Source organism: Schistocerca serialis, chromosome 7, assembly GCF_023864345.2.
Source record: "Schistocerca serialis cubense isolate TAMUIC-IGC-003099 chromosome 7, iqSchSeri2.2, whole genome shotgun sequence".
Lineage (NCBI taxonomy): Eukaryota > Metazoa > Arthropoda > Insecta > Orthoptera > Acrididae > Schistocerca > Schistocerca serialis.
In genome coordinates this window covers 567,750,616-567,766,398 of record NC_064644.1, presented here as the reverse complement: position 1 = coordinate 567,766,398, position 15,783 = coordinate 567,750,616, and the positions used below count along the sequence as shown (strand labels likewise).

The window sequence follows — 15,783 nt, the reverse complement described above, 5'->3', positions numbered from 1 at the left end:
CAGAATTGCCTTCAAACACATATCCGACGATTGTCTGGTTGAAGGCATATGCGACACTCATCGGTGAAGATAACGCGATGCCAATCCTGAGCGGTCCATTTGGCATGTTGTTGGGCCCATCTGTACCACGCTGCATGGCGTCATGGTTGCAAATATGGACCTCGCCATGGACGTCGGGAGTGAAGATGCGCATCTGCAGCCCATTGCGCACAGTTTGAGGCTGCACGAAGAGCATTATTCAACATGGTGGCGTTGCTGTCAGGGTTCCTCCGAGCCAATATCCGTAGTTAGTGGTCATCCACTGCAGTAGTAGCCCTTGGGCAGCCTGAGCGAGGCAAGTCATCGACATTTCCTGTTTCTCTGTAACTCTTCAATGTCCGAGCAACATCGCTTTGGTTCACTCCGAGACACCTGGACACATCCCTTATTGAGAGCCCTCCCTGGCACAAAGTAACTATGCGGACGCGATCTAACCGCGGTATTGATCGTCTAGGCATGGTTGAACTACAGACAATACAAGCCGTGTACCACCTTCCTGGGCGGGTTTAGTGACATCTCTGAACAGTCAAAGGGACTGTGTCTGTGATACAATATCCACCGTCAACGTCTGTCTTCAGGAATTCCTAGAACCCCAGTGATTCAAAACTTTTTTTGATGCGTACATATAAATAAGAAGCTAGAAATAGCAGAAGTTAATTGTGGCAATCCCAAAGCAGAAGGCATCCCGTGTGTTATCAATGAGGATAATACCAAAAAGAAATACAAGTAGTTCTATTCAGTCCTTAATTTTGATTCAAAGGGAATGCACTATCCTTTCGGGAGCTTCAGGTGAGTCTCAGATTCACGATACTGTAACAACTATGTGACATTCTGTACGCTTTTGAATATTTACAATAACAGATAAATAAATAATATATTCCTCTTCTGGATTGCGAGACGACCACACAGAATAATGAGTACGTATTTAAATACCTGTAAATGTAAGCTTATTCTTATGGAGTTGAGTGTGGTTCCTTACACTGATATAGTGAGTGCAGCCAAGCTTTCATTGCACCTTGTATAAAATATATTTAATGTACAATTTCATCACTACTTGTTTCCATTGAAATTGATAAAATGAAGTTACGACGTTTACTTTCAGAATCTGTCAACTCTAAGTTATTTAGGATCTAACTAACATAAAATAAGTGCCGGAAGGGGTGAGGGACTGAGAAGCACCTTAATTTACGGACTGTCGAAATAAAATGGATGAACAGATTATTATTTTCTTTTTTTCACATTTCCATGCTATATCTTGAAATGGAATTTATTCTCTTCTGGAAATTCATTTCGAAGGAACGTATTTATACTCCATAGTTAAAAGTAATAGCTCTCCCGAGCAAAGAAGTTAATAACATTCGCATTCCCGGAGTGCAATAGCGAAAAAATTGAGTAATTTCGGAGCCATTTTGACTGACTTGTGACGTGGCAGAAGGCCACTCAATTTTTTTAGTTGTTTGGAAACTATTTCCTCACCTCCAAATTCGAATACATTTGATATTTTAATTCGAACTCTGTCACTTTAAAACTGTTTATAAATATCATAGCACCAGTCCAGCGAGACACAAGGAAGATCGACTACTCTTACACAGAGGATCTGGGCATATTTCAAGCAAACGCACGGTGATCATCGCCGAAAACCTTATTTCCTAGTGAAGAGTTGCTTTGAGTTGTTGTTGTGGTCTTCATTTCGAAGACTGTTTTGAAGCACCTCCCCACGCTAGTCACCCTGTGCAAGCCTCTTTATCTCTGCGCAACACTTGGTCTTCCTCTACAATTTTACCCCCCAAATTTTCTTCTATTACAAATTCACGATTCCGTGTTGCCTCGCGATATATCTCATCAACCGATTACATATTTCAGTCAAGTTGTTCCTAAATTTATTTTTTATCCTCCTCGATACACCACCTCCCTAGTAGCTACTATACCCATCAAATCTTCAAAATTATTTTATAGCACAAACACTCCAATTTATATTACATTTCAACAAATTCCTGTTTATCGTAAATGCTTTTCTTGCTACTCCCAGTCTGCATTGTTTATCTTCCGTACTTGCAACATCATCAGTCAGTTTGCTGCCCAAATAGTAAAACCCATTTACTACTTTTAGTGCCTCAGCTCATAATCTAATTTCTTTAGCATCGACTGATGTAATTCGATTACATTCCATTGTCTTTGTTTCTACTTTTGTTGATGTTCGTATAATAACCTTTTTTTAATACCTTATACGTTCCATTCAGCTGCTCTTCCAAGACTTTTGTCGTCTTTGGCGAATTACAATGCCGTTGGCAAAGCTCAGCTTTTATTACTTCTCCCTGAATTTTAATTAATTTTCCCAATCACTCCTCGGTTTTCTTTACTGATCGCACAATATACAGACTGAATAAAATAAACCTCTGTCACACCCTTCTCAGCCATTGATCCTCTTTCATATCCTACGACTCTTAGAACAGCACTCTGGTTTCTGTGCAAGTTGTAGATTACTTTTTACTCTCTGGGTTTCATCCTTACTGCCTTCAGAATTCCTAGGAGTGTATTGCAGTCAGCACTGTCAAAAACTTTTTCTAAATCTAAATCTAAAAATCCTATAATGTTGGTTTCCCATTGCAAGTGTATCTTCCAAGATAAGTCGTAGGGCCGGTACTACCTTGCTTGTTCCTACATTTCTCCGAAACCCAAACTGATTTTCCGCGAGGTCGGATTGTACCAGTCGTTCTATTCTTCTGTAAAGAATTCGTGTTAGTATTCTATAAATAGGACTTATTAAGCTAATAGATAATATTCACATCTGTCAGCAATTGGTTTCTTTGAAATTGGAATTATAACTTTCTTGTTGGTATTTCGCCAGTCTCAGTCCTAAGGATCTCAATAATTCGAAAGGAATATCGTCTGCTCCAGCTGACTTGTTTCGACTAAGGCCTTTCAGTGCTCTGTCAAGCTGTTCTTCTGTCTCAGCTTCCTACTTTGAGATACAGGGTATTTCTGTGATGACTTTAGAAACTTCCGGTGGAAAAGGATAAATGTATCAATTTAAGGTAAGGGACGTTGGTGCGGAAACGACCAAGTCGAAAGTTAAAGCGAAAATCACTCTGATCCCTCCGACAGGGGAATATGGGACCTAAAATGGAAACCTTAAGACCTATGAGGACTTGTTCATGTCTGCTGCTGTGAAACACATCGTTCCTACTGAACAAGTGCTCTTAAGGTTTGCATTTTAGAACCCTTGTTTAGATGACAGTTTTGTCTTGGCTTGGTCTACAACATCACTCCTGGAAGGTGTTTGCCCTATAATCGTAGCAACAACAGTACCAGTACATTTAACTTGCCGGCACGGTAGCTCAGCGTGGTCGGTCAGAGGGTTAGCTGCCCTCTGTAATAAAAAAAACTGAGTAAATGGATTCAACGACGAACTGAAACGGGTGTGTTATGACGTCCACGCCGAGCAGATGCAACGAACAAAAGCGATCAAAATGAGATTTAAAAAAAATACTTACGAATTCCACTGCCAGAAGCATCAGAACGATTTTCACTTATAACTTTCGACCCGATTGCTGTCCCTTACCTCAAACTGATACATTTACCCTTCTCCATCACCCCTGACACTTTGTAACGTCAACCTGTACGCATCGTATTATCGTCCGGATGTAATGACCAGCATTTGTAGTAGATTGGTTTGTGTATGTGTCTGTTTTTTTTTTTTTTTTTTAAATAAAGACGTAACAGTAAAGCAAACAAAGAAGGGGAAGCTTTTCACGTACTACAAATGATGCAGTGAAAGCAGATTGGGACTGGCCGTACTTACCGCGGGCTGCGTGTAGACGTTGAGGTACAGGCAGTCCTCTTGGCCCATGACGACCGCGTTGGGCACGAGCACGTTCTTCTGGACGCACAGCGGGCCGTCGGCGCTGGCGTTGAACGCGCCCGCCGGCAGCTGTGCGGGCCGAGGATTCTGCCGGAAAAGTTCCTTAATGAGCACCCGGCCGTAACATGTGTAAAAATTATACGTCGGGCATGAACAGTCGTCAACATGACATCATTTACTTCGTCAGGTTGGCAACACTTTCGTGAACAAATAAGAAGAGAAAACAGCAAGAGAACACACAGTTACGAAGAAACGTGTCACAGTTCTCGCAAGAAAGATCTGTAGTTACTGCTAGACCTGTAGTGATGTTCCACAGCAGTTTATAGTGCCGATAACATGGATGACAAATATAATGCTTTCCGTAGCACATTTCTGATGCACTTTGATGGTTCAAATGGCTCTGAGCACTATGGGACTCAACTGATGAGGTCATAAGTCCCCTAGAACTTAGAACTACTTAAACCTAACTAACCTAAGGACATCACACACATCCATGCCCGAAGCAGGATTCGAACCTGCGACCGTAGCGGTCACGCGGTTCCAGACTGTAGCGCCCATAACCGCACGGCCACTCCGTCCGGCATGCTCTTTGAGAGTTGCTTTCCATTAGAATGTGCTAAACAGGGTACTAGCCTGGGTAGTTGACTTGGGGGGTAAGGATATCATATAGAACAAAGCCGGAATAATATCAAAATGTCAGAAGTAGCCGCAATCAAGCTACAGTAGCCCATTACGAACAGTATTGTAAGGTGCTTAAAAACGTTATTAGGACGGCAAAGGGTTGTGTGGTACGCAAATAGAGTAGCTAATTCACAGGATGAAATTAAAACCATATGGTTGGTTGTGAAGGAAGTGTCTGGTCAGCAGCACAAGGTCGACGTTATAAAGTCAATTCGTAGTAAAAATATTTCTCTTACTGATAAGTCAGATATAAGTACAGTATTTAACAATCAGTTTCTGAACATAGCTGGTGAATTAAATAAAAACTTAATTTCCACAGGGAATCATATAACTTTCTTGGAAAATGGCTTTCCGCGATTGTTCTCTGAAATAGTCCTCTGTGATACAGACAAGAGGAGACTGAGTCAATAATTAAATCACTGAAGACTGAGGACTCTCATGGATATGATGGAGTGCCTAGCAGAATACTAACCTACTGTGCTGCACGTGTTAGCCCTGTATCTAGCCATATTTGTAATTTTTCGTTTAAGAATTATCAGTTTCCTGAACGATTAAAGTACCCAGTAGTAAGGCCGCTTCATGAAAATTGAGAAAGGGATAATGTAGACAATTTTAGACCCGAATGAGATTTTCGCTCTGCAGCGGAGTGTGCGCTGATATGAAACTTCCTGGCAGATTAAAACTTTGTGCCAGACCGAGACTCGAACTCGGGACCTTTGCCTTTCGCGGGCAAGTAATCTACTTGTCCGCGAAAGGCAAAGGTCCCCAGTTTGAGTCTCGGTCCGGCACAAAGTTTTAATCTGCCAGGAAGTTTCAATTTTAGACCTATTTCTATGCCACAAGTGCTTGCTAAAGTTATTGAAAGGCTGTGTATGTAAGGACAATTGATCATTTTATTTCACATAATTTGCTATCAAATGTACAGTTCGGCTTTAGGAGTGATTTAACAACTGAAAATGCTATATTTTCTTTTCTCTGTGAGTTACTGGATGGGTTAAACAAAAGGTTTCGAACGTTAGGCATATTTTTTGATTTAACTAAGGCGTTTGATCGTGTTGATCACGAAATATTGCTCCGGAAGTTGGACTATTACAGAACAAGGGGAATAGCTCACAATTGGCTCACCTCTTCCTTTAGTAACAGACAGCAAAAAGTCATTATTCAAAATGTTGAGAATGGCTGTGATGTGGTGTTTGAGTGGGGTACGGTCAAGTGGGGGGTGCCCCAGGATTTAGTGTTAGGGACACTCCTGTTCCTTATTTATGTAAATGATATGCCCTCTGGTATTAAGGGTATTTCTAAAATATTGCTCTTTGCTGATGACTCTAGCTTGGTAGTAAAGGATATTGTGTGCAACAATGGCTCAGTTTCACATAGTACAGTTCATGACACAAGTTCATGGCTTCTAGAAAATAAACTAATGATGAATCACAGAAAGACTCAGTTTTCACAGTTTCTAACACACAATTCAACAAAACCTAACGTTTTAGTTTCACGGAAAGGGCACACAGTTCAAATTTCTAGGAATTCAAATAGATAGGAAACTGATGTCAAAAGCCCACGTTCAGGATCTTGTTCAGAGACTCAATGCTGCCATTTTTACTATTCGAACCGTATCTGAAGTAAGTGATCATTCGACACGAAAATTAATGTACTTTCTCTTATTTTCATTCGCTTATGTCGTATGGTATTATATTTTGGGGTAACTCTTCAGTTTCTAAAAGGCTATGTTTGGCTCAGAAACGGGCGGTTCGGGCAATAAGTGGAGCAAGTTCACGAACCTCTTCTCGACCCTTGTTCACGAGTCTGGGTATTGTGACATTGGCCTCTGAATATATATATTCCTTACTGTCATTTCTTGTTAACAATATTAGCTTATTCCCAAGAATAAACTGCTTTCACTCAGTTAGTACTGGAAGAAATCAAACCTGCATTTGGATCGGACTTCCTTAACTCTTGCGCAGAAAAGTGTGCAGTATACCGCTGCACCCATTTTCAATTAGCTACCACTAGAATTCAAAAATCTTATCAGTAATCCACGCGCTCTCAAATCAAAACTGAAGAGTTTTCTCATGGGTCACTCCTATTCTGTCTATAAGTTTCTTTGAAAATGAAGCTGATTTTTGTATTGTTGATTGTGTTTACTTCAACTTATGGCTTGAGTTTTTTCGGGTTCATAAACATTTTATTTTATCTGTTATTACTTTTATGTTGTAATTTCATGTACTGACACGTTCTATGACCTTGGAGATTTGCTCCTCAATTTTGGTCCTACGGAACTTGACGCGTAAATAAATAGAACAGATTACTGCTTACGTTGAACGTAGGAGGTTTGCAGCAGCGGAGATGAAAAGACTAATGGAAAACATGATTACATGTGGACAACATCAGTTGAAGGACTTATGAACCCTCTAAAGAAATATCTCCTGTATTGTAGAAATTGTGATTCCCTTGCGTGAATGACAGATAGATTTGTTTGCTACGCGACAAAATCGAAGTCAGAAAGCCATAGTCGCGAGATTACCAGGGTTGTTGGACAGGAGGTAACAGGGAAAGCGAACATATTTCTTCTGCTGGCAATCTCACAAATTTTAAGCGCATGTTACGTTGCTGAACCTGTTTTGGATATTTGAGAGGGTACGAGACTGATTTTTATTTTACTTTTTCTGAAATACTGACTTTTCTGAACAAAGTTTCCCGGTGAAATTTCAGTACCACACGTATAATTAGGTAAAAACAAAGCAATTTGACTTGCGCTGTTTACATTCCACGTCTTACGATTTCAACAATCGATGAAAAAAGTTACCAGGGGATTCTCTATACCCCTGTGTGGGCTTTTTGAAACGTAGCAGATTGAAGAACTCACTTCTTTTCAGCCAAATGTCAAAAATCTGAGAGGGGAAGCCGAAGGTTTCTTATTGGGTATATTTGTGGGGGGTTTACCAGATCCCGCGGTCACCTTACAACCAGAGAAATTCTCCCGAAAATATTGACCAGAACCCGGGGACTGCAACTATTTTTTACTTTTTTCTGGGACAGTGTATCGCAGTCATAACCATAAAGGCCTAGTGTGTTGTTGTGTGCCTGAACGGTAATAAAGTCCGCAGTTGGGTTTGGTTGTCTAGTAGCAAAATGCGAGGCTGGAGACTCGAAGGTCGTGGGATCTAATCCTGGCCAAACTCCGGAATCTTTCTGTTTGTCTTTACGTTAGTCCTCACCTCTCAGTATGAAGACATACCGGGGTCGACACGTGGTCTGGGTTCCGCTTTAAACTTTAGGTCACTTCTCCCCAGTACTATTACAGGGGTACGTCAAAGGCGCCCAGGTCGTCGAATGACCAGTTGAAAGTATTCGCAGGCAGGCCGCTGAAGATCCATCTTCTGGAATTTCCACCCAATAACGCCATACAAATTTATCTTCACTATAGTCGACGATACGTTCGTTTCAAATTCATATCAATTGTATGAAATGATTACAAATCTGTGTGGATCGATAGAAATTTTGCCAATCATTTATTAGCCTGCGAGTGAGGACAAGTTGAAATCCAATTTACATTGCTGGAGATGCTTTCTTCAGGAGCATATTAATCAATACAATGAACGAAATTTATGGTCTGTGTCAAATGGCTCTGAGCACTATGGGACTTAACATCTATGGTCATCAGTCCCCTAGAACTTAGAACTACTTAAACCTAACTAACCTAAGGACAGCACACAACACCCAGTCATCACGAGGCAGAGAAAATCCCTGACCCCGCCGGGAATCGAAGGTCTGTATCCCTCATTACAGTAGTATTTTTAACACTTACACGAAAGCGCAGGTCGCCCACCGGTGGTTCGGCGTACGGGATCCCGCGGAATGCGGCAAATATCCTGCCATGGTATGACGTCATCCAACTTCCGACGATGTCAGTCTCGTTAAGCCGAACCGTCGGAAATCCAGTGTCATACCAGTGTGCTGCTGTGGACGCCAGAAAAGCCAGTACCCACGCGATTCTCATGACGATCTCCATCTGTGAACAAAAGCACGTGACGAGTCAACAAAAAAAGTGCACTATTTCGTACAGCGCACTGATCATAAACGGTGTTGGGCATTACATGTTCCCCTAAGACTCACGAGGCCAGTAATGACCTTAGCACTAACATCGGTTAGGCTGACAAACGTGTTTTCACGTGGAACAGTGGGATATGTCTGATAGTGGACCAGAACGAAGATACTAACTAGGTAAAATTACGACGAGATAGTATTTGTTTACTCAGCTTCGAAGATCGGTGTTTCATAAAAGAACGTATTGTTGTCATCACAGCACATCTAGCCATAAGTTTTTTTTATGTAGGAGTGATTTCAGAAGCGATTTGCAGACAGGCGTCACATTCAAAGGAGTGGATTCACCGAACGTATAGGCTAATCAACAGCGTGTGAGTACCCTGTCTTAATTGGATGTCTTTGTGTGCCCAATAGAAATTAATATAATTCTTCAAGGAAGGGCCAACAGGAATTAGGGAGGCTTGAATGCAGTTTTGCGTTCATGTGTGCCAGCATCTCGTTTTTCGATCCGGCATGTTTTATCGTCATAAAGCCCTATCGCACGAGCACTGAGTCACCGCTGCTCATTGTCTCCCGAAAGTCCTTCGGTAGCAGGTTTCGGGTTCTGCTGTCCATAGGAATTTTTGCAGACGAGTCGCAACGTCGATGCTTCCTAACCAGTCTGCACTCTTCCATCTCCACTGCTGCTTGTCTAGCAATCTGTGTAACGCTCTCCTTTGCTGTTAACAGACTGTTGAAATGACTCTTCATCCGCTTCACGTGAGGAACTTTACAGCCCTTAATAGTCACACTAGCAGTCATGTGCCAGTTTTGTAGCTGTTGTTGGTTTGAAGACCTGCGTCGTATCAGCATTGTTCAACCTCTGTCTACAGGAAATCCGATAGGATATCCGTGTAGTCTGTACATGAGGACGGTAATAAAAATCCTCACTGTAATAGTTTTCAAGAAGACTCACCACCGCTCTTGATGACATCACTAAAATCATTATGTATTTCTTTCTACTGGTCGTGTGTTTGAGGGAATACTCAACTGACACCTGAATTCGCAAAATAATTGGCGGAAAATCTGTGACATGTTGTTTAGTGCCAAAATGTTGACACCATCATCTCAAAACTATTTCTTCTCCCAAACAGTTCACTTAGTATCTATGTAGCACTTGAAATTTCCTGGCAGATTAAAACTGGGTGCCGGAGTGAGGCTAGAACTCGGGACCTTTGCCTTTCACGGCAGGTGTCCAAGCAGAACTCACGATCCGTCCCCATAGCTTTATTTCTGCCAATACCTCGTCTCCTACTTTCCGAACTTTACAGAGGCTCTCGTAGCTCCACGAAACACTTACCCTGATCAGGCAGATCATAATGACGACTGCCCACTGCACGGATGAATGCCTCCTGGTGACCTAGCGAACACGTGACGCAGTAACAGAAGTGTGAAAGCCGAGAGGAGATGGATGGGTAACTACCCTAGCGACAACGAGGACTGCAAGTGGAGAAATCCACTGAGATAAGCGACTTTGACAAAGGCCAGATTATTATTACACAGAGCCTGTGAACGAGTAACTCGAAAACGGCGTCGCTGGTCGAACGTTTATGTGTTACTGTCGTGAGCAACTACGGAAATAGGTAGAAGGGCAATGAAACTACCACTAGGTGCTAAGTGGTTGGACGTCCACGACTCTTCACAGAACGTTGGGTGTGAAGGCTTGTCTGCTCTGTAAAGTAGGACAGATGGCACTACTGGCGAAAGAGCACAATGCCGCTGGACGCACATGTGTTTCGGAGCACACCCTTCAGATCCTATTGTTGAACAATGGGCTACGCAGCAGACGATTCCTCCGTGTTGATATATTGGCCCAACCGCATCGCCAATTACGATTTTAGTGGGCTCGAGATCATCAGGATTGGACCGAGTATGACTGGAAAATATCAGCTCGTCGGATGAATCGCATTTTTGCTACGCCAGACCGTCGGTCCCATCCTCGAACACCGTCATCCGGCAAACGACTGCTCGAAACGTGCACCGCCCCACAGACGCAGACAAGTGGGAGCAGTGTTAACGTAAGGAAGAAAGTTTGGGTTTAACGTCCCGTCCACATCGAGGTCATTATAGACAGATCACAAGTTCGGATTGTGTCACGGAGGGGGAAGGGAATCGCCCGTGCTTTTACAAAGGAACCATTCCGACATTTGCCTGGGGCGATTTTGGGAACTCACGGAAAACCTGAACTTGGATGGCTGGACGCGGGGTTGAACCGTCGTCCTCCCGAATGCCTCCAGTGTGCTAAGCACTGTGCCAGCTGGCTCGATAGCAGTATTAATGCTGCGATAGACATTCTCCTGCCTTTGGACGGCACCTATGGTAGTAATCGAAGACACGAGGTCATTTGCGGACAACCTGCATCCGTTCATACTTGATGTCTTCCCTGACGACGATGTAATCTTCCAGCAATATTACTGTCCGTGTCTTGAAGTCAGAATCGTACTACAGTGGATCGAGGAACAAGATAGTGAAGTCACGTTAATGTCTTGACCACCAAATTCGCCTGACTGAATCCGGTTTTCTCACCTGGGTCGCTATCGAGCTCCATCAGCGCGTACACAAATCAGCTGCCATTTATTCACGGGAACTAAATGACTTGAGCGTAGACACCTGTGGCCATATATAGCTCCACAAATCTACCATCGAACTGTAGAAACGATGTAACACTGATCGTTGGTATAGAAAGATGGCCCAATAAGCTATTATGCAGGTCGTCATAATGTTTTGGCTCGTCAGAGTAAATGAATTGGTGTATGCAGTTCTTATTGCTGTAAGCCCCTCGCCCAGCGGATGATAGCAATGAACTTAGTTCTATAAATGTGATTCATTTGCTGCAAATGAACAATTATTTCCTCAACTTAGCATAACCTAATAAGACAATTCGTTTTACAAGTAATGGGCAGTAGTGACTACAACGATCTCCTGTTTGCATCAGTGGGGCTGAAGGACAGTAACCTTGCAGGCGACTGCCTGAGTACCCACCGTTCCCCTGGTATGCATTTACTCCAGTCTTCTGTTAGTCCATCTCGCGACACCATTTTTTCCCTCTCCACGTTACCGCAATAAGAGGCTCGTGGTTCTTACCCCTACAGTGTTTATTTTAAGATTGCAACTAATACGTGTACCAAATTTGATTTAAATCGTTCACACATATTTAACACATTTCACAAGTATTTTTTCGCATCTGTATGTCTACCGAATTGCGCTGTGCAATTTCATTTTCATGCAGGTTAGCAGCTTAATGTTAATGGCGTAGAACCTCCTGAATCATGTGCCGCACCATGATATAAGTTTGCAAGTACATCCAACGGTATAAGTGGCTACTGTCTGCAAAATGTGTTGCGAATGGAATTAGCAGTAAAGAAGTAATCAATTAAAACGTCGTGCATGATGCGGCAGTTGTTCACGCATCTCATTGTCTATGATGTCGTATGTCTCGCAAAATTGTGTATTTACGTAGGTTCATTCAGCGGCATATGTGGCTACTGTCTGCAAAAAGTGTTGCGACAGGCGTATTCTGTGGAAAACGTGGCTACTATCTGCGAAAAGTGTTCCGAAAAGAGCTAGTATCGAAGAAGTAATAACTTTACACGTCTTGCATGATGTGGTTGTTTTCGAAGCGTTCAGTGTTTGTGAGTCGTTTCTTCTGACCTACGTGTCATACAATGATGTAATTTTTCTGGTACATTGAGTGATATATATAAATACTGTCTGCAAAATGTGTCGTGAATACAGTTAGTAGAAAAGAAGTAATAAATTAAAACGCCATGACTCGCATGACAGTTATACTACATCAACAGCAAGCGACGTGATTTTGTGGGGTCGTCAGCGAGAAAAGGTTTCTTAAAGGTATGATATGATCCGTAAAGTTTGTTGCAAGTCTAACTGCTCTCATTCTCAAACACAGGATAATTAAACTATGAATCGTGGGCTACTCTCCTTTTCCACCCCGACCGACTTCATTTGATGGGAGAGTAGTTCTTACCCCCACAGTAATTCTTCTAGATAGTAAATAATATGTGTACCAAGTTTGGTGGAAATCTGTCCTGTAGTTTATGAGGAGACGTGGAAAATGCATACATACTTGTATACTTACTTAAGTACATTCAGTTTTATAATTCACAACCAATTCTACCAATAATACCTATCTACGAAATCGCCTCATATCGGTTCCCAGTGAGCAGCTTAGGTCTAATTCGAAGTCACGTTCCCATTCATACAGGAAAACGAAGAACGCTGCATGCCGTTTATTAAGAGTAATGCCATAAAATATATTACGACGTAACAACTTTCATGTAACTAGGAAACTTATTTATTCGACATTTAACATCTAATCGCCAGGTTGGTGGTAACAAGACAAATTTTAGCTGTGGCAGGTACTGGGGAAGCCGGCCGAAGTGGCCGTGCGGTTAAAGGCGCTGCAGTCTGACACCGCAAGACCGCTCCGGTCGCAGGTTCGAATCCTGCCTCGGGCATGGATGTTTGTGATGTCCTTAGGTTAGTTAGGTTTAACTAGTTCTAAGTTCTAGGGGACTAATGACCTCAGCAGTTGAGTCCCATAGTGCTCAGAGCCATTTTTGAGGTACTGGGGAGGGAAAAGAGGGAACCTCAGAGCTGCGCATTCCGTCGAATGCGTGTTCATTAGAAACGAGAACAAGCTCGTGTTGGACACGGCTGGGCAGGAGATCGGCTGTGTCCTTGTTTAAGGAACCACCGTAGCATTCGTCCCGATTTTTGTTTATTTAACGTATTGCAAAGCTACAGAGAAGTAGACATGCGTAACACAAAAGTAATATAGAAGAATTGGAAATGTAATAGCGGTGCGTTGCTGCAGAGTTGTATCGCATGCGGTCTAATAAAGTTCTGTTTCGACGTTTTGGTAATAAGAACAACGGCGTTGGACTAAAATGTGCCGCCGGCCGTTGCGGCCGAGCGGTTCTAGGCGCTTCAGTCTAGAATCGCTCGACCACTACGGTCGCAGGTTCGAATCCTGCCTTGGGCATGGATGTGTGTGATGTCCTTAGGTTAGTTAGGTTTAATTAGTTCTAAGTTATAGGGGACTGATGACCACAGATGTTAAGTCCCATAGTGCTCAGAGCCATTTGAACTAAAATGTGCCAATCGACGTACAGCACCAGAGTGTCTTCATGATCATCACTTGCGGCGAATCTGCTTTGCTTTACAGAACAGAGACAAGGAATGCTAAATGTGGCGGACAGTCTTCGGCCAGTAAAGGAAGTGTCTGCTGTTATTGGACCTTCATCGACGCCAAACGATTCGTGAGATGGCCCGAGAGACAGGATTAGCGTACATGACTATGCTTCACATTCTGAAGGGACGCTCGGCATGAGAAAAACTGCATCACGATGTATTCCACATGATTTGACGGAAATGCAGAAATGACTACGATTAGACGCTGCTTGGAACGCCAAAGACTTTCTTGCATCGTATCGTTACGCTGGATGAGACATAGACCAAATAGTACGAGCCACACACGAAACGCCAGTCAAACAGATGGCTCCACTATGGATCATCATGACGATCGTAAGTTCGTCGTAACGCTAATAATGTGAAAGTTAAGGTGATTCTCGCACACCATTGTGATTATGTTATCCTAACGTATAGCGCTCCCTAGGAGCAGAATGTCAGTGTGTTGTATTACTGTTCATTTTGGAACACAACCTGCGACGAGAGTTTGAGAAAGAAGCGGCAATACCTTCTGCAGGTTACCATTGACCCAACCCAGTGTGATCTGGAGTTTGCATTACGACTCTTGGTAATTTCACGACTGAAATGCAATTGTGTGTTGTAGTATCAGTGGGAGAAGAGAAATTAGGACCAATATAACCTTGCGAATGACACTAAAATAGACATACCTTTGCTAACGCAGTCATAATTTGTTTTTGTCCCTGTGTCCGCTACTCCATTGCATAAGATGGAGGTCTAGTTTTTGAAGTTACTTGGCTCAAGTGATGAGTACAGCGAGCAATATGATGAAAAGCAGCTCCTATAACCAAGCAGTGCTTCGCTGAAACTGCCTATTGTTTTCCGAATTTCTGTAGTGCACACACCGAATGAAAGCATGCATTACTTTGCTAATAAGATGACAATTGATTTGTTCGTTTCCTCCCTCCCCCCTCCCCCCCCCCCTCTTTATATTTTAGCATAGCTGCACTACATTTACACTATGTTATCAAAAGTATTCGGCACCCCCAAAAACATATGTTTTTCATATTAGGGGCATTGCGCTGCCACCTACTGCCAGTACTCCATATCAGCGACCTCAGTAGTCATTAGACATCGTGAGAGAGCAGAATGGGGCGCTCGGCGGAACTCACGGACTTCGAACGTGGTCAGGTGATTGGGTGTCACTTGTGTCTAAAGTCTGCACGCGAGATTTCCACACTCCTAAACATCCCTTGGTCCACTGTTTCCCATGTGATTGTGAAGTGGAAACGTGAAGGGATACGTACAGCACAAAAGCGTACAGGCTGTTGACTGACAGAGACCGCCGACAGTAATGTGTAACAGCAGACATTAATCCAGACCGTCACACAGGAATTCCAAACTGCATGAGAATCCACTGCAAGTACTATGACAGTCAGGCGGGAGGTGAGAAAAATTGGATTTCATGGTCGAGCGGCTGCTCAAAAGGCACACATCATGCCGGTAAATGCCAAATAACGGCTCGCTTGGTGTAAGGAGCGTAAACATTGGACGACTGAACAGTGGAAAAACGTTGTGTGGAGTGGCGAATCACGGTACACAATGTGGCGATCCGATGGCAGGGTGTGGGTATGGCGAATGCCCAGTGAACGTCATCTGCCAGCGTGAGTAGTGTCAACATAAAATTCGGAGGCGGTGGTGTTATGGTGTGGTCGTGTTTTTCATGGAGGGAGCTTCCAACCCTTGTTGTTTAGCGTGGCACTATCACAGCACAGACCTACATTGAAGTTTTAAGCATCTTCTTGCTTCCTGCTGTTGAAGAGCATTTCGGGGATGGCGATTGCACCTTTCAACACGATCGAGCACCTGTTCATAATGCACGGCCTGTGGCGGAGTGGTTGCACGACATTAACATCCCTGTAATGGACTGGCCTGCACAGAGTCCTGAC

At 43.1% G+C, this 15,783-nt stretch overlaps 1 protein-coding gene across 2 annotated transcripts in view; it reads right to left on the bottom strand.

The window, feature by feature from the left end:
* Nucleotides 1-15,783, bottom strand: part of LOC126412432 (juvenile hormone esterase-like) — a 160,899-nt gene that overhangs the window by 79,693 nt on the left and 65,423 nt on the right. For both annotated transcript variants that reach the window (XM_050082027.1, XM_050082026.1), the window contains exons 2-3: nt 8,391-8,594; nt 3,842-3,988 (exon numbers count right to left, since the gene is read on the bottom strand). In XM_050082027.1, the coding sequence (XP_049937984.1) occupies nt 3,842-3,988; nt 8,391-8,594 (351 nt within the window). The remainder of the gene's footprint in view (nt 1-3,841; nt 3,989-8,390; nt 8,595-15,783) is intronic.